General features: G+C 42.4%; 2 protein-coding genes and 1 non-coding gene across 3 annotated transcripts; all 3 read right to left on the minus strand.

Annotated features, from left to right (window-relative positions):
• Positions 1–2,432: 2,432 nt before the first annotated feature.
• Positions 2,433–15,346, minus strand: eogt (EGF domain-specific O-linked N-acetylglucosamine (GlcNAc) transferase). The gene is made up of 15 exons (XM_072451671.1): positions 15,124–15,346; positions 14,892–14,992; positions 14,304–14,412; positions 13,948–14,042; positions 13,752–13,856; positions 12,684–12,790; positions 12,498–12,601; positions 11,896–11,988; positions 11,503–11,574; positions 11,090–11,176; positions 7,708–7,776; positions 5,778–5,839; positions 4,527–4,646; positions 4,172–4,274; positions 2,433–3,410 (listed from the first exon to the last, which is right to left on the minus strand). Exons 1-15 carry the CDS (start codon positions 15,325–15,327, stop codon positions 3,264–3,266), a joined length of 1,578 nt encoding a protein of 525 aa, XP_072307772.1. The 5' UTR covers positions 15,328–15,346; the 3' UTR covers positions 2,433–3,263.
• Positions 15,347–16,813: 1,467 nt separating this feature from the next.
• On the minus strand, positions 16,814–24,039 carry tmf1 (TATA element modulatory factor 1). Its single transcript, XM_072451664.1, has 17 exons — positions 23,817–24,039; positions 22,360–23,729; positions 21,975–22,078; positions 21,738–21,864; positions 21,551–21,656; positions 21,328–21,470; positions 21,075–21,241; positions 20,837–20,993; positions 20,661–20,753; positions 20,424–20,580; positions 19,592–19,784; positions 18,794–18,863; positions 18,440–18,532; positions 18,222–18,323; positions 17,249–17,401; positions 17,034–17,159; positions 16,814–16,970 (listed from the first exon to the last, which is right to left on the minus strand). Exons 1-17 carry the CDS (start codon positions 23,950–23,952, stop codon positions 16,830–16,832), a joined length of 3,438 nt encoding a protein of 1,145 aa, XP_072307765.1. The 5' UTR covers positions 23,953–24,039; the 3' UTR covers positions 16,814–16,829.
• Positions 19,237–19,309, minus strand: trnar-acg (transfer RNA arginine (anticodon ACG)). Its single transcript has one exon. It is a non-coding gene; the product is annotated as a tRNA-Arg (tRNA).
• Positions 24,040–27,420: the final 3,381 nt, after the last annotated feature.

Consider the following 27,420-nt stretch of genomic DNA (forward strand, 5'->3'; position numbering starts at 1 on the left):
AGGTGGAGGTGGTGTGTAAGAGTGGATGACCCTCCTCATCAGCCGTGCCCCGCGCCGCGCTCTTCGATCATGTTACAAATGCAGTGCTTGGATATCAAGTTGATTGTGCGCCTCTCTCTCAGGCTATGAGCTCTGCGCGTGCTGTAAATCGAACCCTCCCACTATGATGTTAGACAGAATCACCACCGCTTCTGTGTCGCGCGTCAGGAGACAGCCTATCAATTATCACGTACCAAGAATATTCCAGTGTGTTGATGGCCATTGATTGCTTCACGCTGTATTCGCAGTCGTTAAGACTAGGAGGTCGATGTCTGCAAACAACTCAAGGTTAAGAGTATCCAGTAAGACTTAACGCTTGAAAGTTGGGTTTGTTCTCTGGACTGCAAAATGCACATTCAGGCTGTATTGTGTTCATATAGTAAGACAATGGGTTGATCATTTCATGTTCAAAACCTTGAAAAGAGGTTACACATACACTTGAACTTCGAAGCCACGAAAACAGTGGAAAAAGAAAGTTTTATGATTGACTCACCAACACCTCAAACTCTCCAAATCCCCCCAACATCTTAACAATTACCATACTCAGCACCATGGACAGTCTTTTCGGGGTTTTCCAGGTAATTGCCTTTGCCAAACCATCTAAGATGAATTAATTAAGCACTTTAATTCATTTGTCCAGACGCCCCACATAAGGCAGAGAGCGCGATGGCGAGGTTGACTGATACAAACACTGGATTTTTACAAGGAATACTATTTACCTCTTAAAATGCTTCCAAGTGAAACCATAGACAGTCAGTTTGGGTTTAAAGGCCCTTGACGATAATGATAGTGTACAGCTTGGTGGTTATGTGGCGCAGGTAAGATGGAGAGTGGATGTCGCGGTGTCATGTATCAAAAGACATAAGTTATTGGATCTCCCTTATGGGCAAAAACAACATTAGGGGCATATATTGAGCTTAACCAAATGGATACGTCCTTTTCCTCGATCAATACTTCCACAATGAAACCACTGAATCATTTGATCCGAGCGGGCGTACCCATTTTACGCCTAGAAATAATGACAAATGAGAGTGATTTGTCTGAATTCTGTCTTTGAATCTATTTATGGATCAGCACTAATGACTAGGCGGGTGTTTGTATTAGTTTGAATCATCTGAAGCTTAGGGGCGAGTGCGTCAGGTCTGTAAATCATGGCGCGCACGCTCATCTGCCAATACTTGCTTTTGAGGGAAACATAACTGCACTTTTGTAATCCAAACGCGCAAAGCAACAGTTTATACCCCAATTGAAATGTTTGACTCGTGGTTCAGTGTGGCCTAACTACACTCTTCTGTCGCCGTGGATGAAAGCAGGCACAGAATTAACTTCCCGTCCCATGCGTCTTGAGGTCCAGTCGACGGGGCTCATTAGGGAGACAGAGATATAGAATTTCACATTTTCAGTGGGGAAGCACACAATTACTTACGTTGTGACAGAACAAAGCCACCCAGGTGTACTGCTGAAAGACTTCATGATCATCTCAGCCAGGGTGGAGCCGAGCGTGACAGGGACCGCTGCACATCCAAACTAACTAAATAACACGGAGCCAGGGCCATTGTAGCACGCGAGGCGCACCTTCTTCATACAAACAACAACACACACACACACACACACGAAAGGCGAAAGGCAAACCCTGACGATTAGTTGCTTACACTGTGCTTCAACTTGTCCATTCTGGTAGAACAAGCAACGTGGCCAAAAACCGGATTCGTCCGCGCATCGATCTGCGAAGGTTAATGAGAACAGACATCTCTGTCCCTCTGCTTTTGATCCCACCCCACTCATAGAGATTCTTCATTTCTTTAGGAGGTCACTGGCAGTAACCCGAGCAGGGCCATAAATAGTGTCCATCCCAGACAGGCCCCGGTGCCTGTCAATAACCAGAAAGTTCAGACACAACATCCGCAACGAGCGAGGAGGGAAAGCGCCGCCACATACATGTCAAAGTGTGTTAATAGTCTGAGACCGACAGCACTTTATTCAACATGATGCTTTGAAAATATTCCGGAATGCGTTGAGCAGCAGCGTGCCCACTTTTGGAATAGGTCTGCCACGGATGATCACGCGGCTCTGGGTTGAGCGTCAGCCTCATGCGCGGTGTTGTACTGCCCCCACGTGGCCGGATCCGAACACTGTAAACCTGAGGTCATCCAGATTTATTACACCGACAGTAAAAGCTGAAGGAGTGCCCTTTTGCAAGAGGCCGTTCCCCTCTTAGATCCGAACTCTGTGAAATAATGAATGCTACAGCAAAGAGCGGTCTGACATCAGCAAGATGAGAGAGACAGAGGCATCAAAGCCACTCTGCAAAGTCATAATTCACGTGATGAGTCATAAAATGGCAGTAAATCTTCGATGTTGCTGACACAGACAGCAAGGTTCATTTCAGCTTTTTCAGAATTATTTATTTGCGAACATCACACATTGTAAATTGGCCAGAGCTTCCCAAAAAAACCTCTGCCAGGTGATCATTTATGCATAAATAAAACATGATATAAAAGGCACCAAAAGCAGTATTCCCGAGCTGAAAGAAGTATTGCCGACCATTGCATCAAGCAGCAAAATTGTGCTTTTTGTGCAACGTAATACTGTACACAAATAAGCAGCTCTGTCAATGTAAAGACCATAATTGCTGTGCTCTCCCTATGATTCCAAAAGCAAACATATCATTGAAAGTTTCAGTGACAAACAGCAACGCATTGAATACAACATTTTGAGCTAAAGAACAGAGAAATATAAAAAAATGTGTAAACATATTTACACCTTAAACACAGGGTCAACAAATAAATAATTGTAGACAGAAATTATTTTATCTTTACAAAACACTGACTTTGTGTAAGACATATTGGATAAACATTTAAATCCATTCAAAATCCTCATATTCTTATCCCGACTAATTATCCAGTCAGTGGCAAACGTTGTGTATAAAGTATGAATACTTTAGCATAAAGGACAAACTATGTAACCCAACTGGTTATGTCATACTGAAGTAATTGATAACCTGGGCAGATATATTAGCTATGTAACTGGTATTTTAATGCTTGGAAAAGTCTATTCCTCTTCAGAGGTGCTAACACTGATAAAAGATAATACTGATAATACTTGGGTGAAATAGTGTCAAATTCAAGTTAGTAATAGTAGTAAATTAGAGGCAGGCTGCTGGTACTAGCTGAGGTATCCATTTCATACAAACTACTGAGCGTCCAGGGCAAACAGCCTCTCCCTCATAGTTCATCGTGCAGTGTGGAACGTTTCCATTTGGGATGTTCAGCGACGTAATCCACCGCCTCCAACACGATCCGCATAAACTCCTCCACGTCAAAAGTGTAGTTGGTGAACTTCGGATGGTCTCCCAGAGTCGGGTGGTGTCCCTGAAATTTTACACAAGAAATGAAGGGATTAGACATTAGATTTTGGACTTCAAGTCAGTCTCAGATATAAACCTGAGGAAGAAGTAGAACAGCCGAAATGTTAAGTTTGAATTGACTAGTCATTGATGCAACCTGTGTCAACTTTAACCTGTGGAGGGGAAAAAAATCACAAACAAAGGCAGATAATGGAGAAAAAGGTATTCAAAAACGAAACATGTTTTATCCTTATATGTGTTTTCTTTATTTTATTGTAATCTAAATGTGTACTATAACTCTTCCGGTGGAGGGTGCGCCAATGTTTGTCTATCTTGCATTTTGTCCAAATACTGATCATTTATTTATTTTAAAAAAGTAACATTGTACACCTTTAACAAATTGGCAAAAGTTAAAATACTTAAATAAAATAAAAACAGTAAAGTGTTGAACTGAGACATGTTTATTATGTTAAAGACTTTACTTCTAAACATACTTCCTAAAGCTAAACTATAACGTTATTGTGTGTGGTGTGAGGGGAAAGGATTATAAGAAGATCATAAGAATAAAAAGTGAGCACAAAATAAAATAAAATAAAATAATGGAGGTTTATTGCCCTGGCACAAACCAGTAATACAAACATAAACAGGAAGAATGAGTCCAAAACTACTGTTCATTAATTGGACGTGGACGTGCAGCAGGTGTGCGAGCAGCAGAGCCAGCTGGTGCAAACTAAAAGTATGAAGGTGCCAGAAGGCTAATATTTAGTACGGGACCTCCCCCCCTACCTTGTCCTGGGGGAACACTTTGTCCATTTTCTGCCAAGTCACGTATCGAATGCCCCGCAGACGTGCCAAATCCCGATAGCAGCTCTCATCCTCACAATTATATCTGAGTGGGACAGAAGCACACACTTTATCTCCACTGCGCTCTCTCATTCACCAGATCACACGCACAAACACTGTATACAAACTTTCCAATCACAGCAGCAAGGTGTGACCAATGCCGGCTTAACAAAACCATATTTCACAGCGGTGCGGTTCAAGGGAGCGCCGGGAACCTTTATGCTTTAATAAATTGTTCTCACCTTCAGTCACGCATTGCCCGCTGTGCCGATGTCTACAATTGATCAATTACACTCACAGCTCAAATATGACGGCCCAGTCGGGGAGGAAGAGCAGGTGCGTGAGTCCTGCCCCGTGCATTCCTATGAACACGTCAGAGTTGTGGGTGATCCTCAGTTGCTCCAGGAAGGGAACGTCCCTATCAGGCAGAAATGTGCATCAGCTATTCACTGCTCACAGATAGAACATGTTTTTGTTTTGGGTCAGTCAATCAGATTGGAAATAAGTTTTTTTTTTAATTGTCTTATTTATGTATTTTATTTATTTTATTTATTTTATTTATTTTATTTATTTTATTTATTTTATTTATTTTATTTATTTTATTCATTCTATTCATTCTATTCATTTGATTTATTTTAACTAATTATATAGATTATTATTCTTTTTAATTTTTTTATTATTTTTTCTGCATAATTTGTATGTTGCTATTGTCATTGTTTATCTCATCAAAAAGCCAAAAATAAATACATTTTAAAATTAAAAAAGTGGGGAAATAAGGGGAGAAAATGACCAAAAAAGCATAAGTCAAGTCAAAAAGTCATTTAATTGACTTCATTTTACAATAGATGATTTCAGACACGTGAACATATTACGCTAAGTAAACATTTATGAGCGTTACAATTGTGTTTCTTTATCATTAGTTTACTCAACGTTGTGTTTCGATAGATTCACGCAGGTCTGAATAATCTTGTATTGTTCTGTGTTCGAGTCTCAAGTGCTCAGGAAATTCCCGTTTTCACCTTCCCCCTATCCCGCCCACGTCCCCACACTTAGTTGCCATTATTTGAAATAAAAAATAAAAGTACAAGTCATACGCATTGGGGTAAAAAGGTTCGGTGGCCATTTTTTCAAAAGTAAAAACACGAAATATCTGAATCTGCTGCTTGCTGCGGTGAAATGTCACTACAAAGAGTTCTAGAGTTTTAAAAAGGAAGTCGATTGCCCAACTTCTCTAACTAAGCCATTTTAGATCAAGATTACATTTTACAACCAACACAATTTTAAATGCGATCTAACTTTATTGTAGTTTAATATTAAGTTCCGGGAAAAAAGCACAACATGTCCTTTAATAAGTATTGCAAGGACAAACAACCGTAACAGGTTTTTACACTGACTCTTCATGGTAACTCAACTGCTCTTGATAGATCTGTGTAGTAAAAAAAATGTATGCGCAATACGAAAGAAATAAAGTGGCCCATGAGTTTTTATGATGGTCTATTTGTTGTGTGGAAGTGCTGTGCGGTAATATAGTGGCCAAGCTATAACTCACTTGTATTTGTAGTCAACCACATTGACCTCCAGTAACGGCACCGTCTTCAGGGCATTTACCAGCTGTAAAACAAAAGGACCAGCACATTCCCTGATCAATGAAAGCGCAAACAAATATAGCTGTCGGCAGTATGAATCACAGGCCTCCTTTACTCGTGTGGTTTATAGCGAATAAGATTTTAAATAGGCCTTTAACACAGGCTGGCAGTAAATCAATGGTTGTCTGAGAGGCTGAGACGGCGGATAGGGGAGGGTGGAGAGAGAGAGCGACAGGGAGGGTGGAGAGAGAGAGCGACAGGGAGGGTGGAGAGAGAGAGCGACAGGGAGGGTGGAGAGAGAGAGCGACAGGGAGGGTGGAGAGAGAGAGCGACAGGGACGGGGGAGAGAGAGCGACAGGGAGCGACAGGGAGGGGAGAGAGAGCGCGACAGGGAGGGTGGAGAGAGAGCGACAGGGCGACAGGGAAGGTGGAAAGAGCGACAGGGAACGACAGGGAGGGGAGAGAGAGCGACAGGGAGGGTGGTGAGAGCGACAGGGAGGGTGGAGAGAGAGCGCGACAGGGAGGGTAGAGAGAGAGCGACAGGGCGACAGGGAGGGTGGAGAGAGAGCGACAGGGCGACAGGGAAGGTGGAAAGAGAGCGACAGGGAGCGACAGGGAGGGGAGAGAGAGAGCGACAGGGAGGGTGGTGAGAGCGACAGGGAGGGTGGAGAGAGAGCGCGACAGGGAGGGTAGAGAGAGAGCGACAGGGCGACAGGGAGGGTGGAGAGAGAGCGACAGGGCGACAGGGAAGGTGGAAAGAGAGCGACAGGGAGCGACAGGGAGGGGAGAGAGCGACAGGGAGGGTGGTGAGAGAGCGACAGGGCGACAGGGAGGGTGGAGAGAGAGCGCGACAGGGAGGGTGGAGAGAGAGCGACAGGGCGACAAGGAGGGTGAAGAGAGAGCGACAGGGAGGGTGGTGAGAGAGAGACAGGGAGGGGGGAGAGAGAGCGACAGGGAGGGAGAGAGAGTGACAGGGAGGGCGAAGAGAGAGTGACAGGGAGGGTGGAGAGAGAGAGTGACAGGGAGGGTAGAAAGAGAGCGACGGGGAGGGTGGAGAGAGAGCGGCAGGGAGGGTGTAGAGAGAGCGACAGGGAGGGTGTAGAGAGAGCGACAGGAAGGGTGGAGAGAGAGTAACAGGGAGGGGGGAGAGAGAGCGACAGGGAGGGTGGAGAGAGAGTGACAGGGAGGGGGGAGAGAGAGCGACAGGGAGGGTGGAGAGAGTGACAGGGAGGGTAGAGAGAGAGAGCGACAGGGAGGGTGGAGAGAGAGCGACAGGGAGGGTGTAGAGAGAGCGACAGGGAGGGTGGTTAGAGAGCGACAGGGAGGGGGAGAGAGAGCGACAGGGAGGGGTGAGAGAGCGACAGGGAGGGTGGAGAGAGAGAACGACAGGGAGGGTGGAGAGAGAGCGACAGGGAGGGTGTTGAGAGAGCGACAGGGAGGGTGTAGAGAGAGCGACAGGGAGGGTGTAGAGAGAGCGACAGGGAGGGTAGAGAGAGAGAGCGACAGGGAGGGTGGAGAGAGAGCGACAGGGAGGGTGTAGAGAGAGCGACAGGGAGGGTGGTTAGAGAGCGACAGGGAGGGGGGAGAGAGAGCGACAGGGAGGGGGGGAGAGCGACAGGGAGGGTGGTTAGAGAGCGACAGGGAGGGGGGAGAGAGAGCAACAGGGAGGGGGGAGAGAGCGACAGGGAGGGTGGAGAGAGAGAACGACAGGGAGGGTGTAGAGAGAGCGACAGGGAGGGTGTAGAGAGAGCGACAGGGAGGGTGGAGAGAGAGCGACAGGGAGGGTGGTGAGAGATCGACAGGGAGGGTGTAGAGAGAGCGACAGGGAGGGCGGAGCACGGCGCCTGGGCCCGGGTTGAAGGTGAGACAGGTGTGGATAAGCTGGACGCTCACCTGGACTTGGTTTAATATCCTTCTGTGCTCGGTGCTTCGTGCCAGCAGCGTGACCCGAACTGTCGCCTCCTGAAAAGAGCAGCACAACCACAATGATGAATCACACATAAAGTGATCAAATACAAATACTTATATCAGAGGTGGTGGAGGCGTCCATGGAGCTCAACACTTTGAAGTTTGCCGTGGTCAATTTTTCATAAATTTTTGCCAAAGGGTTTTAGAAATATTCTAACATTAAAAAAATAATAGAGGATTTTTTGCAAATTTGAGAACTCAAGCGACTCCCTTTTTTTTAAAATGCTCATGTGAACACTCACCCCCCACCCTCCTGTTGTTTCCAAGAGGCCGCCTACCACGCAACAGCCCCGCTGCAACACGTGCATTTGTTTATTAGCGCGACGGATCGCATCGCAGCTTTCATTTCCGCAGATTTCTGTCTCTTCTGAGCCGCTCGAACACAGTCTTTGTCGTCATTTTTGTACTGTACACTGAAGGAACTCTCTAAACACACACCGGCATATCAACCACGCATGCGCAGCCAGGGAAACAATCATAAAAACATTTACACATTTAAAAGAGACATTTTTGTAGGATTCTCGCTCTTTGTTTTCCAAAATTGAGCAAAAATCCTTCAGCAAGATCGTTCACGCAACATAAATTCCGATCGAAAGGAGTTCCGAGCTGTGGGAGCAGCATAGGAGAGGTACAAACAAGCTACAAATGTCATGTGAGCGCATAAGGACCTCCGCTCTCTGCACCAGGACGCACAGAGAGGAAGACGCACAAGCACAAATAGACTCATGAATTTAAATCATCCAGTGAGTGAACCTCTGAGCGCCCTGGCACACAGACCACAGATATGGGTGGCACACAGACCACAGATATGGGTGACATACAGATCACAGATATGGGTGGCATACAGGCCACAGATATGGGTGGCATACAGGCCACAGATATGGGTGGCATACAGGCCACAGATATGGGTGGCATGCAGGCCACAGATATGGGTGGCATGCAGACCACAGATATGGGTGGCATACAGGCCACAGATATGGGTGGCACAGATATGGGTGGCACACAGATCACAGATATGGGTGACATACAGATCACAGATATGGGTGGCATACAGACCACAGATATGGGTGGCATACAGACCACAGATATGGGTGGCACACAGAACACAGATATGGGTGGCATACAGACCACAGATATGGGTGGCATACAGACCACAGATATGGGTGGCATACAGACCACAGATATGGGTGGCATACAGACCACAGATATGGGTGGCATACAGGCCACAGATATGGGTGGCACAGATATGGGTGGCACACAGATCACAGATATGGGTGACATACAGATCACAGATATGGGTGGCATACAGACCACAGATATGGGCGGCATACAGATCACAGATATGGGTGGCAAACACAGATCACAGATATGGGTGGCAAACACAGATCACAGATATGGGTGGCATACAGACCACAGATATGGGTGGCATACAGACCACAGATATGGGTGGCATACAGACCACAGATATGGGTGGCACACAGAACACAGATATGGGTGGCATACAGACCACAGATATGGGTGGCATACAGACCACGGATATGGGTGGCAAACACAGATCACAGATATGGGTGGCAAACACAGATCACAGATATGGGTGGCAAACACAGATCACAGATATGGGTGGCACACAGATCACAGATATGGGTGGCATACAGACCACAGATATGGGTGGCATACAGACCACAGATATGGGTGGCATACAGACCACAGATATGGGTGGCAAACACATATCACAGATATGGGTGGCAAACACAGATCACAGATATGGGTGGCTAACACAGATCACAGATATGGGTGGCACACAGATCACAGATATGGGTGGCACACAGATCACAGATATGGGTGGCATACAGACCACGGATATGGGTGGCAAACACAGATCACAGATATGGGTGGCAAACACATATCACAGATATGGGTGGCAAACACAGATCACAGATATGGGTGACATACAGATCACAGATATGGGTGGCAAACACAGATCACAGATATGGGCAGGTATAATGACTCGACGAGCAGGCATAATGACTCGACGAGCAGGCATAATGACTCGACGAGCAGGTGTAATGACTCGACGAGCAGGTATAATGACTCGACGAGCAGGTATAATGACTCGACGAGCAGGTATAATGACTCGACGAGCAGGCATAATGACTCGACGAGCAGGTGTAATGACTCGACGAGCAGGTATAATGACTCGACGAGCAGGTATAATGACTCGACGACTCGACGAGCAGGTGTAATGACTCGACGAGCAGGTGTAATGACTCGACGAGCAGGTATAATGACTCGACGAGCAGGTATAATGACTCGACGACTCGACGAGCAGGTGTAATGACTCGACGAGCAGGTGTAATGACTCGACGAGCAGGTATAATGACTCGACGAGCAGGTATAATGACTCGAAGACTCGACGAGCCGGTGTAATGACTCGACGAGCAGGTGTAATGACTCGACGAGCAGGTATAATGACTCGACGAGCGGGTATAATGACTCGACGAGCAGGTATAATGACTCGACGAGCAGGTATAATGACTCGACGAGCAGGCATAATGACTCGACGAGCAGGTATAATGACTCGACGAGCAGGTGTAATGACTCGACGAGCAGGCGTAATGACTCGACGAGCAGGTATAATGACTCGACGAGCAGGCATAATGACTCGACGAGCCGGTGTAATGACTCGACGAGCAGGCATAATGACTCGACGAGCAGGTATAATGACTCGACGAGCAGGTATAATGACTCGACGAGCAGGTGTAATGACTCGACGAGCAGGTGTAATGACTCGACGAGCAGGTGTAATGACTCGACGAGCAGGTATAATGACTCGACGAGCAGGTATAATGACTCGACGAGCAGGTATAATGACTCGACGAGCAGGCATAATGACTCGACCAGCAGGTATAATGACTCGACGAGCAGGTATAATGACTCGACGAGCAGGCATAATGACTCGACGAGCAGGTATAATGACTCAACGAGCAGGTATAATGACTCGACGAGCAGGTATAATGACTCGACGAGCAGGTGTAATGACTCAACGAGCAGGTATAATGACTCGACGAGCAGGTATAATGACTCGACGAGCAGGTGTAATGACTCGACGAGCAGGTATAATGACTCGACGAGCAGGTGTAATGACTCGACGAGCAGGCATAATGACTCAACGAGCAGGTATAATGACTCGACGAGCAGCCATAATGACTCGACGAGCAGGTATATTGACTCGACGAGCAGGTATAATGACTCGACGAGCAGGTATGGCCACCAAAATGATCACTTATGTTTGTCTTTGTTTCCGTACCTTTGGTCCGGCCTGAGCGATGTGCAGTCGGTGGAGGACGTGTTGAGAAAAGGCCCTGAACAGCCCGTCACTGGAGCAGTCCGAGATCTGACACAAGCATCAAAGGAGTTTAGACACATATGATTTATACACGTATGATTACCTGCATCACAGTGTTTATTTCCATGACCACCTGACAAATATGAAGCCATATTCACACACTGTCACCGCTCTAAAAATAGTATTAGATACTTAGATACAACAATAGTTCCTGCTTCTAACACTTCCCTGAAGACAAAAAAGTCATTTGTTGTATTATATTATGTTTAAATGTTGCTATGCATTTTAATCTAAATGTTTATTACACACAACACTGATAAGATGTACAATTTAATGACAGCAGCTGTTGCATTGTTAGAGTAAAGACAACTCACCAGAGGAGTGTTGTAAAAAAGGCCGTATCTCATTCTTGGAAGGAGTGAAAAGACAGCATCTTTGAAGCAAACCTAAGGAAAGAAATGGACATATTGGCAATACTGTTCAGCTACACACTCAACCTACAGCAAGTTACATTATTATCACATATTATTCATTATGTTAGCTTCATTTACATACAGGTTCAGACCAAACAGATTGAAAGTGTGATCACACAAACAGATGTGTGCATGAGGAGTAGGACTTCACAAGTTCCTTGAACCTTTCCCTGCTCCTTTTGAACATAACTCCATTGTATTTGTTATGTATTATTTACAGTTCTTTGAACTGACGTTCTTCAAATAAATAAACTAAAGAAGAAGAAAAACAAACAGAAAAACTGTCATACATACTTGTTTAGAGTCATAAGTCTTCAGGTGGATGATATCAAAGTCTGTGAAGGCCCGCCATGTTTCACTAAACAGATCCCCGTAACCATAGTTACTCTGGGACAAAGGACAAAAACATGTCAATGAATGAAAGAACAAAGTATATTGGAAAAAACAAACATACGAGCAAACGGGACAATGGTCAGTTTGCTGGACTTTAAGGTCAAATAAATGGAGGCAAAATGAAATAGGCCATAGCATGTTTTCAATAGTCATTATTTTATTGACCTTTATTTAACCAGGGGAGTCCTGGCCCGAGAGGGGAGGAGCCTATTGTGCATGTTTTTAGTGGTGCAGGAAACCTATGAGGACACAGGGAGAACATGCAAACTCCACACCGCCCGGGAGTCGATTCTAGGACCTCATTAACTGACATCAGATCTAAACTAAACTTACAATGTTCAGTTACCCAGCCTTCTGCTAGAACACTTCCTATAACTTAGAGTTACTGTAAACGTGTATTATCTTATTGTGAGATTTGCAAACTTTTGCTTTTCAAGAAAACACATAAATGCATGATACTAACAGTGTGATCAGATACTTATATATATATAACAGATACACACCGTATCCCACATAATGATGTTGATGTCTGTGCTGAAGGAGTTGTTGATGTGCTGTGAAATGTAGAGGTTGACAAAGTCGCAGAAATGATGATACATGTTCACACCTTCAACAAGAATAGAATGTCTTTAAAGAATATTACAAGAATATGACTTGGTTTCTGTATTCTGTCTATCAATTTTATTTACCTGCATCCAGTTTCATGAAAATAGTGGGCTTGTCTATGATCATGTCACAGTGTTGGTCCTCTGTGGGTTGGAAGTTTAACTCTGTGTATGTCTGTAGCTCAGCGAACCTGCAAACATGAAAAAGTGACAGTTAGAACATTTATACACCAAAGATTATTAAGTCATTATTTTTGTAAAGCTCCTGAACTGTGTTTAAGGCTGGGAATATATGACACATCTTAATATTGACCTTATTATTACTTAGGACAGTATCTGCAGTAGCGATCATAGGTTTACATCAGTCAAATGGCAGTTTGTGAAGAATTAATATTATTTTATTGAATTTATTTTTGTTGAAATGACAGGCCGCGGAGCTGAAATCTAAAAAATAATAAAGAATTCCTCATAACTGTTGTGTACATTTGGCCCTTGTTTAGAGCAGGGGTTCCTAAACTGTTCAGACTGGGACCCCCAAAATAACCATAAGACCCCACAGCAAAATTAAACAGATGTCAGTAATAAATTCAAGGTTTCAACTATTTAAATTTAGGTTTATTGCAATTATTTTAGTAGTTTATTGTGTTCATTTTTATATCTTGACCCCCACTGGTTTAGAGTATGGTTGCTAAGTAACCTAATCCTTTTCAAAATAGTCAAAATAGGGAAAATCATATGTTTTAGTTAATTTATAACTCCAAACTGTCATATGCACTTGAATGCATTAGATACATTTACTCATTTATAACAAATTAACAACTCACAAAAAAGAGGATATATATTCACCATAAACAATTAGACAACAGCTAATGCATTAAAACATGAACTTAGGTCACACTTTATTCAACAACACCCAATACTTTGTAAGAACATGTAGTATCAGGGTAAATAAGGTTTAGAGGGGCGGAGTTACATGTCATACATCATACTAAAGTGTAAATATTGTACTTATGTAGCATAAGTGTAGAGTAAAATAAAATAAAGTGTTGTTGCAATTTTACTGGAATAACATGGCCGACCAAAGAAATGTCAAGGTTGATTTCCTGACAGTGAAACTCAGTCATTGAGCGTAAAAGAGGACTCTTGCCTCACCAGGACTGTAACGGGCTCTTGTGCTCTCCTGCAGCAGCCAGAGCGCGCTTGTTCAGGCGACAGCGGCCTCCGATCTGACCCTGCAGAAGGAAATCATCCCTGTATCTGCAGAGTAAACATAAACGGCGTTCAAAAAACAAGAAACTATGTGTGACTTCTGCCTACAGAGACGGGGGTCAAATTCAAATCCGCTGACCTCTCGTGGCCTCGCCGAGGGTTCCGCAAGTCCAAATAAAGGTTTGTTGTCTTACAGAATCGAGCGTGGCTGCTGCATTTCAATGAGGAATCTTCCTGGATACACGAATGACATATCTAATACATCTGTGTCATTTAGAACAAAAACAACTCATTCGTTCGCTTCGTCACACAAATGGAGATGGATGCATTTTGCTGTCAGAGCGCAATAGTGAATAAGAATCTTAAAATGCTTGACTGCTGTGTTTTAGTTGGGCCTCTACACACAGCATTATGGCACACAAATATGTCGAATGCCAACGTTCTTCCTGTTGACGTCAAACTGTGGGAACAAGGGAAGGGAGTGCTCGTACTCACCCGCTGCTTGGCCTTGCATAATACTGTGAGCTCAGAGAGACGCTCCTTCACGTAGCCAAAATCTGCCTGCTTCCAGAAAACATCCCGGGCCGCTTCCAGAGTACGTGCCCTAACAGAAAAGGCAAGATTTTCTTAGACTAAACACATCTGGGTCTTTTGGCCAGGACGCTCTTGGAAAATAAGACTTTCCTGGTTGGAAAAAAATACAAAACTAAGACTTAAAGCTTGGGTACAAAACAAAGAGGTAGTTAAACTTTGTTCCTACTTCTTACAAATCCTTTTACACATTTGTTCATTTGGATCATTTTCTTCTGTGGCAACTAGCACAGCTTTAGATCAGCTTTTCCAGACACAAAAGTAAAGCTTCGGCCAATCAGCTCTCGTCCCAAAGCCAGATATAGTTTGAAAAGCTAAAATGTTTAGATGAAGACAAAGTGTAGTTGTCTGATTCACATCTTTCCACACCTTTTGCTTACTATACACTTTCTGGGGTGGAAACATAACTTAGTAATTATGAGGGGGGGAAAGTTGTGTACCCAGCTTTAATGACTTAGCCTAGATGTCCCAGAAATGCTCTGCGAGTAATACCATCCTGTGTCGACTTTGGTGCAAACAGGATAACCAAAGCTCTTCTTCGGATCGCAGTTCGTTTCATAACCCCAACATGATGATTTGTCCTCCAGGGCTTCCTACGGTGGAAATATGAACCAAACATTTTAAATACAGTTTGTTTTTCAGTATTTGTGTTTTATTATGTCAAATGCTCTGTGCATTTCAAAATCTATCTCTGTATTATGGTCACAAAGTCAGGGCATCTTACTTTAAAAGGGCAGTGTGTGTCCTTGCGGCAGAGCTTGGCGACCCTCTTGTTGTTGTTGAGGAAGTAGGGTATGTGCTCTGGTGGCAGGGAAACCCTGCTGTAGTCCAGCTGCTGTGCTGCTTCTATGTGGCTGTTGTCCTCAGTCTCCTCAGATGAAAACACCATGAAACAAGAAACTATGCCCAGAGCAACCAAGAGCCGCATAGTCAGAGCCAGAGCTGCATGGGACTCTCCTCGAGGACCTCTGTGAGGGAACATATATTCCTTGTCATTGACATAGACTCATTGTGGGCAGACACAATGCAGCGATACAACACAGGAAACATTTCTGCAGGTTCCGACTGTTGCGTGAGAAAGGATATGGTCAACTATAAATATATACAGCTGTGGGAAAAGAAGGAAAATGCTACTTTGCACAAACGTTCTTCACCATTGGGTGTGTTATTAATGGGTAGTAAAACTAAAAGGCTATTAAGAATAATAAAATAGGTTCTGTCAAAATGAATGCCACTTATTTTGTGGTCGGTGGCTATTTTGATACAATGATGAATCAATTACTATAAGTTTTTTCCCGGGAAAGGCCTAATTCATTCAGTCAAAATTCTAACAAAATATTCGGAAAGCAAGACAAAGATGTTTTACATCCAGTGGCATATTGACTGTGTGTAACCAAATCCACACGAATACAATCCCAACAGAATGATTTCCCTTGTCTCTGTGATGAAAAGCGTGTCATTAATGTTCATTCATCTTTACGTAAGAAAAACGTGCCTCTCGATGTTTATCAACACACGTGTAAACGTGTGACCCTCAGTTATGTAGAACAATCGTTTAGAACAATCTTAAACATGTTTATGTGAGTGGAAAGCAGCGCAATGACGTGATTGACGCATTTGGGTCTTTGTGCACTTTGTTAATGACAAAGTAACAAAGTGATGCTGTTTTCTCTCTTTAAATACAATCGTTAAAAAGACGCTTCCAAATGTAGACCGCGGTTAAACTGAGCCACAGAGTTCATAAATCCTGTCCAAGTCTGCGAAACACAAACCAACTCTCCACTGACCTGCTGCACGCTCTCCTCAGCTCCAGACCGAGGAGAAGCCGCCGGTGGTCGCCATGACACCGGAAACATTCACAGGACCAGCAGCCACAAGAGGGCGCTGTCCACCACACGTTTGATTCATCTGCGTTTGTCAGAGTTGAGCTTCACAGGAGTAACTTGCACCCGTCATCACCACCCAAATAAATGTTTATTTATACATTTGTACATCTTTTAGTCAAAAGCCTGTGACTCTTTTGCACATCATTCTTTCACACATCGACGAGTAGTTAACAAAACTTTTTGCAAGCTTTTCATTCTTCTTAAATTTGCATTTTTGATCAAACAAAAATGACATTTGTATTGTGCAAAACCCATTACCGTATCCTATGTTATAAACCTATCCAATGGAAATAATTAAAATATTAACATATAATTTAATTAAAGTAATGTACATCATATTCTTCCTTCAGACCATGATACATACTATAACATCAGCAAAAAATTTAATCTATGATATATCCCCTCACATTTTGAATAATGTTTTTTGAAAAGAAACATATTAATAGATACACATGACACAGTGATCAAACGTTTTGTGTGCAGATTAAAATGTGAATGGTATTTAGGAAGCCTATCCAACTGCACCGATAAAGAAGTGTCTTGTTTATTTCTGGTTTCGTAAAAGTTCATCGATCTGCATTTTGTACATGTTCTTCACGTCCTCAAGGTCCAATCTCAGCTCCTCCGCTTCCTCTGCCTTTTCTCCGTACATCTGCAGAATGGTGTTGTGTCGCTGTTCCAAATCCTGCAAAACAACATTAGCGTTATTCATGAATTACATATAGAAATGAGCGTTGAGCCGACTCACCATTAGCAGAACTCTGAGCTGAGGGATCTCCTTCACTTTTTCCTCCATGTCGTCGTTTTGATTGGTAAGTCGAACGAGCTCTTCCGCCATCACCGCACGACTCCGCTCAAGCCCCGCGATCTCGAGCTAAACCGCAAACAAACACATATTATTATGATTTGTCTCGTTTTTGTGTTTCGTTTCGTTTCGTGGTTAATCTGGTGGTTTGGTTTCACCTGTAGCTGTGCGATCTCCCCTTCTCTGAGTTTGAGCTGAGACTGGAGGTTCTCTATAACGCTGGAGCCTCCGGACAGCCGGGCCGCCTCATACAGATTGGTCCCGCTCACGGATATCGACATGTTTCCGAAAGAATGGTCTAAAGAGTCATCCTGAAGAAGAAAAAAACAACAACAAATCATTAAGATTCAAAAGATTTCCCCTGCTGGAATCCCTCGCCTCTCACACAACAGCAATCTGAGCGTAAAAGGTATGAAAAAAGTGAGAATTTGCCTAAAAAATGTAAGAGTTTGCTTAGAAAAATAGAAGAATTTGCCTGAAAAAATGTAAGAATTTGCCTAAAGTTTTTTTCAATACATGTTGTTACTTAATAGGGACGGGCGGTATAATCAGAAATGTTTGGAGTTTTCCCGATAACAAATCCGAGACAATATTACCGTATTTTTGGCACAATAAGGCGCACTTTAATGCCTTTAATTTTCTCAACAAAAAAAACACAGTGCGACGTAAAATCCAGTGCGCCTTATACCGTATTTTCTGGACTATAAATTGCACCGGAGTATAAACTGCACCAGCCTAAAAATGCATAATGGAGAAGAAAAAATTCTGGTTGTGTTTACTGACCTCGAATCGATTGTGTGTGGTACATGTTTTGTTTCGCTTAATGCGCCTTGTATACGAAAAATTATGGAAAATAGACCATTCATTGACAGTGCGCTTTATAATCCAGTGCGCTTTATAGTGCGGAAAATACGGTATGTCAATCCAGCAGGAATGTGTTGAAACTTCTCTTGAAACATAACATTTGAGGTTTATTATCAGATAAGAAAGAAATCACAAATGTCAATCACCTCTATTTCATTTCAATCACCTCTTTTAGTACATTCGCGCTGCCGTTATTCTACTAGTGCATTTGACGATTGGTTGGTCATAGTTTTGTTGCCGCGGGTGATCTGAAACGGCTGTTGTTACCTGGGACAGCGCAGAAGTATGCAGGCCCGCGTTGTCCACCCCGCTGATGGAGCTGGAGCGGGACAGCGACGGCGTGGAGGAGGCTGGGAGCTCCCTGCGCTCCTGGGAAACAAAACATATTCAAATTCAATAAAGCAGGAAAACAATTACATCAGAATCTCCATCATCATCTCCCAAAGATGCATTGCAAAACGACAACGGTATATTTTGTTATTCACCTTTTCTCTCAGCGCTTCCTGTACCAAGTAATATTTCTTCTTCTCCTGCTCCACCTTCATTTTCTCCATCTCAAGTTGATTGGTGAGCAGCAGCTTGGGAGAAGAACAATTATTAATATTAATATTCCAAGACTGTCTATATTCAGGCACGGCATAAAAGGACCGGGTTTTAACATACAATTGTTATATAAATATCTTTAATTGTACTGGCTGCCATGGACTGAACATTTTTTATTACTTGTTTTCACTCCAACAGTTTGTAAAATATAATCTTGGGGAAAAGTACATTTATTTTTGTTTGAACAATTTTTTTTCAGGAAACAGGAAAGATATATCCCCTAATACAAGCTTTACCTTTTCCTTTTTTGTTCCCTCTAATATTCGGGTGTGCTCTCCTTGCAGATTTTCCAACTCGACACGTTGCCTGAAGTTTAAATAGAAAAAATAAGCACATTTACATTACATTAATTACATTACATACATTACAGCATTTCTTAAAGTTATATCTAAAATGTTATGGCTATAGCGTTCCGTCAGTTGCAGTGTACATCACCACAGTCATTCCCTCTTATTGGACTTAATAGTATTGTTTGACTTGCATTGTATTTTATTTATCAGTTGTACATCATTTATCTTCACGCAACACTATGTACTTTCTGGAGATGGCATATCTATTTTTTGGTATAAGATAATAACTTGATATTCTAGATAAACGTATCATTGTTATTCATCAAATTCTTCTATAAGTTTATTATCTCAACATTGGTCCTTCTTTTTAGACCCAATTTAAAAAGAATCGAGCCAGCCAGGAGTCGAACCTAGAATCTTCTGATCCGTAGTCAGACGCGTTATCCATTGCGCCACTGGCCCGCTGACAGTGCAGGGGTTTCCGGGGAGGTTTTGGAACACACAGCGCGAGGCCGGATGACTCACACGCTTCGCCCCTCCCCCCCGCTTACGCTCTACGTCACTGGCCTATTTCCCAGTTTAAAGGGCCAGCGCATTCCACAAGGGGATTACTCACAGAAAAGCTCCTGGTCTCTTTTGGACAGTTCTGAGTTGTTTTATGTCAGAATAATTACATTTTCTTCACCAAGTTGTAAATGGTGCCCAAAAGCTGTCGAACTTGTCCATGTTAGTCTGTATTTTTACCTGCTACTTTCATCCTCCAGTTTTTCCTTTTTGTTTTTCTCAGTCTCCAGCTGTGCCAGAACTCTGGCCTTTTCCTGACGAAGCAAGGAATTCTGCGACTCGAGAGACGCAAGCTGGGATTTGATGGACAACAGTTCTTCTGAGGCAGCACGCTCTTTTTCAACAGCAACAGCCAGCTGTGTTTGTGCATCCGCTTTAACAAAGACAAATAGAAACTGTGAATACTAACCACTCCAAACTGGTTTTATCTTTGAAGAGATGAAGGTTATTAGGTAGGTCTAAGGTAGAGTAACCAGAAGAAGTAAGTAGAAGGAAGAATGGGGCAGAAAGCAACATCGGACTCAAACGTTTATGTTAAGATTATTATGAGCTTGCTCTAACTCAGCAACATGGCAAAATATTGCGATGGAATGAGAAGGACTTTTACTATTGTGCCTTGTTCATCTTCATCCTATATTTATATGTATGATAAACATAATCTGAAGATGTTAAATTCAGAAAAACATCCTGACCAGAAGACATTAAATCATATCAACTTGCACTAAATAGATAAACGCTGTATTATCTGAACTTTTCCCCATTGTAAAAAAAATAAAATACACAACAGCAGAGTAAAAAAAAAAAATAATCTATTGATACTTTTGTTGGCATTTTACTTTTTGAACATACATTCTAGTTTGCAAGTAAAAAATACAATATGTTTAACTGTTGGCCTTGAATCTTTTTATTTCTTATTTAAGAGGCAATAATAAAATAAGCACAGAGTAATTGTATAAACAAATATCATGTCTGTCTTTTTTACCACAGTGATTTGTGTGTGTGTGTGACTTACCAAGCCGATCAGAGATGTTCTTCTCTAGTTTTTCCCAGGATGCAGTTTGCCCGCCTAATGAAGCCTGTAGGTTCTCTATCTGACGCAGTAAAGGTCTGGTTGCTGAGGTTACATTCTGACTAAGCTCCTGGTTCCTGGTCTCGGCCTCCTGGAGGCGCTATAAAAAGTGACAGAATAAAAATGTAATACAAGATTTTCTGTACAACTTAGGTGAACTTTTAGAGGCTTTTATTTTACCTGCTGCAGCTCATTTATCTCTTCCCGTAAATAATCTTCCTTCCTAGCTTGCTGTTGCTCTGCTCTTTGCAAAGTCAATCTGAGGTCAGCCACCTATAAACCAACATAGCATGATTAAACTACAGGGAGATCTTGTACTTCAGTCTTCCTAACCTAATGATATTGTCTTCAGGTACCTGGTTGGCCAGGGCCTCCTGTTGCACTCTGCCCTCCTCTTGGGCCTTTTCAAGAGCCAGACTTAGCTGTTCTTTAGCCTTGATTTCCCGGCTCAGAGACACTTCTTCCGCCTCACTTGCTCTGCTGGCATGTGCCTTATGGAGCTCAGCCAGTTCCCTGAGAACAGCAAACAACAACTGCCTTTAAGATACATTACTAATATGGGCTGGCTCTTAATAACAAAAGGAATGGTTTTACTTGTAGGCGTTGTCTAAAGCGGATTGTAGGCTTCTGTTTTTCTCCTGTAGCTCGTCAGAGTCAGCCTGAAACATACTTGTCTCCTTCTCCTGTCTCTCAACCGCCGCATTGAGTTTCTTGATATTTTCCCGGTGCTGTTTCTCTACCTCTTCCTTTTCGTCTAGAACCTTAACAGAGTCAAATTGTAATCATAAGTGTAACATCTTACACAATAACTAAAAATGAAAGATTGAAATTTAGCTTCAAACCAAACCTGCTGCAGTAGTCTGAGCTCTTCCTCCTGCTCTTTGATTTTCTTCTCATGTTTTATGATCCTAGAGTCACTCTCTTTTTCTTTGGAACGTAGTTTTTTGATGATGTTGCTATGCTGCAGCTGTTGTTTGGATAGTTTTTCACCTGTGCAAAGAGAATGTAACTGATCAATTGATTGTATTAAATAAATTGGAATATAGTAGTAGAAAAGTTGTAACACTCACCTTCTTCCAACAGACCCCGAATCTGCTCTTCCTTCTCCTTTATTAGCTCCAGTGTATTAGCAGAATTTAGTCTTGTAGAAAGCTCTTCTCTCAAGCCCTTTATCTCCTGGTATAGTCAAAATACATCCAGAAACAAGCATGAAGTTGACAGTAATTAATAAAGAGAACACTAGATCAATAAACTTACCTTCTTGGCTATGTCCCTCTCTTTACAAGCAAGTTGGGCTTTCCTCTCTGCATCTGCTATGCGCTGTGTGAACTCGTCTTTTAAGGACTGGACTGTAGAGCTCTCCTCTTTAAGACTTATAACCTCACTGTTTAATACAAACATAAGAGACGATTATGTTTCTGTATTTTGGATATTTTATCAGTTGTTGATACTGCGCACTGGGCCAAGAGTGTTTATGTGTGTCAGTATACTCACTCTTTGAGGTTGTCACACTCCTCCTCAAGCTGAGCTTTGTCTTTACTGACAACCAGCAGCTGAGACTCTCTCTTCTCAAGACGACCGGTCAGCTCATGTATGACCTACAATAAGAAACAGAATATCATTCATTTGCTTGCTAAAAAAAAGAATATTTTCTAAAATATTGAATGAAAACATTGCAGTAATTAATAACCAAAAGAAAGCAGTAAGTAACCAATAAAATGTTAGTTTCACAAAATATGTATTTATGTTTTGCTAAATCAAATTATATTTAAATTTCAGGAATAACTCACGTCATTCATCAACAAAGCCAGAACAAAACATATATAAATGACCATTGAGTTTGCTTTACCCTACTACAGTACCATAAAACATGCAGTACCTTTTGCAGTTCCAGTATCTCAAAGGTAGACGCACTCTTCATCTCAACTGTGATTGGTGGAATGGTCTCTTTGGGGGTTTCTTGCGAATAAGACTCAACAAGCGTTGAATTTGTCTCAGACTCTTGGTCCAACAGCTCAGGTTGTTCGCAATCCACTGGAGTGGCACTGCGCCCACTTTCCTCCATCTCATCCACAACCTGCTCCTTCAATGTCTCACCAAAGCCCTCTGCTTCATCTGGTTCATCTGCTTCATCCTCACCCTGAGCCATGTTATCCACCACTTCCTGCTCTTCCTTCTGACCAGCAGATGATTCCACGACAGTTAGCGGAGCCGCAGTTACAGACGCCAATGTCCGACTGCCTGGAATTTCATCATCAGAGTTCACCTCACTGACACTCCGGCTGTCCAAGGACTGCACACTGAAAGAATCGATTCGCTCAAAAGCATCTGAAGAGGAACCAGAACTCTCTGTAAGTTTGTTGTAATCTTCCAGGCGAGCGAAATCACCACAGGTCGAGGCAGTGAGGAGCTGAAATGAGCCCTGCATTAAGTGAAGCCCGGCCTTCCCTTCAGCGTTCTCTTGTCTGGAGCTAGCCGAGCTCTCACTCAAAACACTATCATGGTCCAAAACCTCAATGTCACTGGTGGTGGACGTTCCCGAGGAGAACGCACTGACCGGAGGAGACGGGGTGTCATTTTGACGGTCCTCTGTCTTTGGGTCCTTTTGCTCCAAAGACACTTCCTTTGAGGCCGGAGACGGATAAAGTGGAGTGGAGTCGGTGGAATCAGCAGAAATAGCTGTAGGTTCAGACGGTTCTTCTGTATTTTCAGTGGCCTGAGTTTTAAGCTCTTCTGATTTTGCCACCTCTGGAAGGTCAGTGTCCACTTCTACTTCCCTTGTTTTGGTCTCATCATGTTCTGTGTTCAAGGGTTCGACAAGAGTTGTACATAACGACACAGGGGAAACAGGCTGCAACAGAATGGTGTCTGGAAACTGAGCTGGGGATGTGGGTTCAGCTGGTTGGCTTTCAGGTAGTTCCGAGCTTTCTTTAACACCATCAACAGTTCCTGGTGTTTGAAGATTGACAACGTCTTCAATCTCAGAGTCTTCTTCTTTCTCTTGCAACCTTGTTTGCAACTTGGTAGGGGGAACAGACACTACATTACTTTTGGTGAGACTTGGTACGTCTCCATGTGTCAGGAAGGCACTGAAAAAGTTTTCCGATTCATCCACAACAGTTCTGGTTACAGGTGTAGTAATGGCCTCGGATGAAGGGGGTGGGTCGGGGGTCTTTTCGTCCGGGGGAGCTTCCCACTGAGTCAATCCCCAGCCACCACTTAAAGACAACTTCTCAGGCAGTGTAACATCTGCCACAAGAGACAAACATTAGTAATAGACACCGTATGACACAATGCGTTTGCTTCATATTCCCATTATAAAACACAAACACGTACCGTTAAAGGGCATTACAGTTGTATCACCCCATTGATCCTCCTCTTGAATATCCAAAACACGGTCGATAGATTTTTGGGCTGTTGTTAAAGCTTGTTTAGCAAAGCTTGAAAGGTGTGAGGTGTTGAACCAACTCATAATTGCAAGAGATGTTTAAAGTCAAACTGTCTTCAGAGTTTTTGTACGTTTACCACCAAACATATTTGGCATTACGAATAACAGAGCCCTTTTAGGGACCAAAATGTAGATCCGGGAAATGTTTAAACGCCATCTAGTAAGTCAGAAAGAAAAACATGAATACGTGACGTTAAATCATTATCTACAGTATCAGCTACCACTAGGAAGCTTGTGTTTACAAGCGTTATATAGCCATTACCTAGGACATGTCCACGTCTAAAAATATCAAAAAAACAAAAATCCCTTAGTATGTATGAACGCAATAGCGTTCTTATCGTTAAATCCAACTGTTTTCGATGTCTTTGCAGGAAAATGTTGTTTGTTATGGTCGCTTTCCTTGCAGCCTGGCTAGCAGAAGCCCGAAGACGCTACTTCCGGTCCACGTAGCCCAATAGCTTTGCGTCATCTTTGGTCACGTGGCCTAGGTGAGGCTTCGTCTGACGAGGCAAACTTTGGAAGCTGTGCTAGCCTAAATATTTCAAGACTGATTTTAAGTAGTCTAATGTTAATAACAACATTACAACACACATTTTGATAAATTCAAGGAAAGATCAACATTTCAGCTATTTGTCAGAGGTGTGGCGATAAGTCCCATTTGTCTGTCAATCCCAGTCATGGAACTAATTATATTATTATATTATCATATTATTATGTTGTTATGTTATTATATTATTATATTATCTTCCTAGTTCTAAAAGAAAAATGTCCACATTAGTGGTAAGTTGATTTCAATTTTTTTAGATGCTGCAAAAAGGACACAACACAAACCATAGATCTTTGGTCAGATTTGGACATGGATTTTCTTCAACGAAGTTAATAACTAAAAAAAAAAAAAAACATGTCACTTTCCTGATGGAGGGCAAGCTGTCACAAGTAGCATCACCAGGGTAAGTCACAGTTCAGATCTGTGGAGAGGCCAAACCGTTTTGATTTATTGGAGGGTTTTTTGCAATACAAATGCCTTTATTGAATAAATGCAATGTAGGCTAAACGTTTAATGTCAAATACTGTTGGTTTTTGCTTTTACAACTGGAACTGGAGGCACTTCCATGGCAATGAAAAGCCACATGCACATAAGAGCCACTAGGTGGCAACATTTAGATATAAATGAGTAAATGGAGCTTGGTGGCACTGGCACTGATCACTTCAATGGAGCCACCAAGTTTGTGCGATTCTTATTGCTCCTACAACAGGAAGGCAGATTATTCTGCAAGGTCTCTAAGTAGGCTATAATTATCTTTAATACAAGTATTAGTAACATTTGTATCCCATCCCAGAGACAAAGTAGTGTTATATGCATAAACACTTTGTATTATGTTTTAATGCCTTGTTAATAAATAGGCTACTGTTTTACAGTGGTAAAACTTAAGCATATGGACATCCTCTGTGCCCTCTCTAAAACTAGCATGAAAGTGTGCAAATCAACTGATCGAGCGGTAAGTTCTGTTACTAATGAAATGTTCCAATTGACAGCGCCCAAAACTGAAGGCCTATGAAGGACAATTGTCCATGTCAGTGTCCATGCCCTTCATGGAGGGGTGCCTTTTGTCCTGTGACACGATTCGACAATTTTAGAATGAGGTTCATATTATTCACTGAAGTCAGTCTTTCTAAAGTTCAAAATAACAAGACCAGACCCACAAGCGTCAGTTAGTCCAACCCATTCATTTAAACATGTTTAAATTAATCAAATTGATGACCAAAAGTTGTAAAAGTATAAATCATGTGATGGTGTCATATGGATTAGCTCATGGTGCAAGCTGATGCCTTTATTGTCAGTTTGAGACATGTATTCTCTTAGAACAATGTAATAATGTCTGCATTATATTAAATTAAGTATATTTTAAATGTACTTGAATTTGAAATCAGGTGGTTGTAGATCAACAACTCTACCAGATCCTAGACCATAAAATGTTCTTGGAGACTTGATGCTCCCCTCTGGATGAACAATACTAGATATTTGAGGTGAAGCAGGTATAATTCTTCTTTTTCTTCTACATGTAGTTTCTTCGCATTCAAAACATTGGTGGCAAACACGCTAAATCCAGTGTAAACTAGGCCAAGCCCGCACTCGAAGACCAAATATCTGTCAGTGCTGACACATTTTATAGATTGTATTGAAATTTCATCCGTCATTTCTCCACCTTCAACATGGACTTTGTGATGTCGTTACTATGCCTTTGAGGTCACCTTGATCTGGGCAATCCATCACAAGGTGCGGCTTGTGTCCATAAGAGATAAACAAACCATATCATTCAAAAAATGTTTGTTTTGTTGGTATCATTGAGAAATAATCTGTCATCTGCATTTGACCCATCCTACAATATTGCTGGAGGACCACCTGGAAGATTCTATCTACTGAATTTGAGCATGTTTTGGGTTGATGGGGGGAGTATCCAGAGGAAACCCACCCAGACACGGGAGAAACATGCAAACATTGCACAGAATGCCCTATGCTGCATGAGAGTAAAACCTGGAACTTTCTTATTCTTTATATTTTATTATGCTTCTTCTTATCAAGTAACATGAAACATACCACTTAAATTTGAGTATAAAAATGTTACATATTTGACCACATTGCACATGTAAAGAGTTTGGGGTAATGATCACATTTAGTATATAGTATATTTTCTACCTTCAAGGAACCATTCACCATACATTCACACACCAGTGCACACAGACGCTGAGGCAGGTTAAGTGTCTTGCCCAAGGACTCAAGGACACAACAGTGTATATACTTTCTTCTGGATGAACAGCAGAACATTGGCCCGTATAACTCACTTCATTTGGCGTTTGATAGCTTTCTGTCTAGACGCGTAAAATGCCGCTGATTGTACTAATGATAATGTGTCAGAAGCATACGTCCCCCTCCAGAGCAAGCGCTGCCAGCTCGGAGACAGTCGGCAGCGCGTGGTGGAGAGGCTTGAGTTTGCTTCGGGATATGATTGATGACTCTCTCGTCCGCACTCCTTTGATTAAGACTCAAATGATTTATCGCCACAGCTCACAATGTAATTAGACTCTGGAACATGCACGCACAAAAGTGTTGTCATGCCGGATGATGGCAGTGGGTTTGTGTGCACACTTGAGCTCATCTTCCTCTTACATTATTGAATTATAGTCTGTGATTATGGAGATATACAAGCTCCCAAAGTCAAAGTAGTCCTCGAAAATAAGACTGTTTATGGTTTCCAGCCTCTTCCATCTTCACTCATCTTCCACCAATGGACAGTGTATCTTTTTGACTTATAAGTCTGACATTTCAGCCAGCATTTAAAACTGTGTACTAAACTAACTATTATTGCTTGTGTAACTGAATAGGAACTAATCCCAAATTAAATACACATGGTTTTATATAGTTTAAAGCATTAAGATAAGGATAGTAGGTGTTGTTTTGTATTGTTTTGACAATTAGAATGATTTTCTCTA

Source organism: Eucyclogobius newberryi, unplaced genomic scaffold (assembly GCF_026437365.1).
Source record: "Eucyclogobius newberryi isolate DKJ021-1_F unplaced genomic scaffold, fEucNew1.0.hap1 SCAF_19, whole genome shotgun sequence".
NCBI lineage: Eukaryota > Metazoa > Chordata > Actinopteri > Gobiiformes > Gobiidae > Eucyclogobius > Eucyclogobius newberryi.

Excerpts from the sequence above, each read along its gene's own strand:
- eogt (XM_072451671.1), bottom strand. The coding sequence starts at position 15,327 with ATGCGGCTCTTGGTTGCTCTGGGCATAGTTTCTTGTTTCATGGTGTTT. Across the intron at positions 11,989-12,497 it reads ACATCATTATGTGGGATACG|AGTAACTATGGTTACGGGGA; the intron begins GTGTGTATCTGT and ends CCTTTGTCCCAG. Across the intron at positions 4,275-4,526 it reads TGGGCCGTCATATTTGAGCT|ATATAATTGTGAGGATGAGA; the intron begins GTGAGTGTAATT and ends TGTCCCACTCAG.
- tmf1 (XM_072451664.1), bottom strand. The coding sequence starts at position 23,952 with ATGAGTTGGTTCAACACCTCACACCTTTCAAGCTTTGCTAAACAAGCT. Across the intron at positions 22,079-22,359 it reads AGATACTGGAACTGCAAAAG|GTCATACATGAGCTGACCGG; the intron begins GTACTGCATGTT and ends TTCTTATTGTAG. Across the intron at positions 18,533-18,793 it reads AGGGAACAAAAAAGGAAAAG|CTGCTGCTCACCAATCAACT; the intron begins GTAAAGCTTGTA and ends TCTTCTCCCAAG.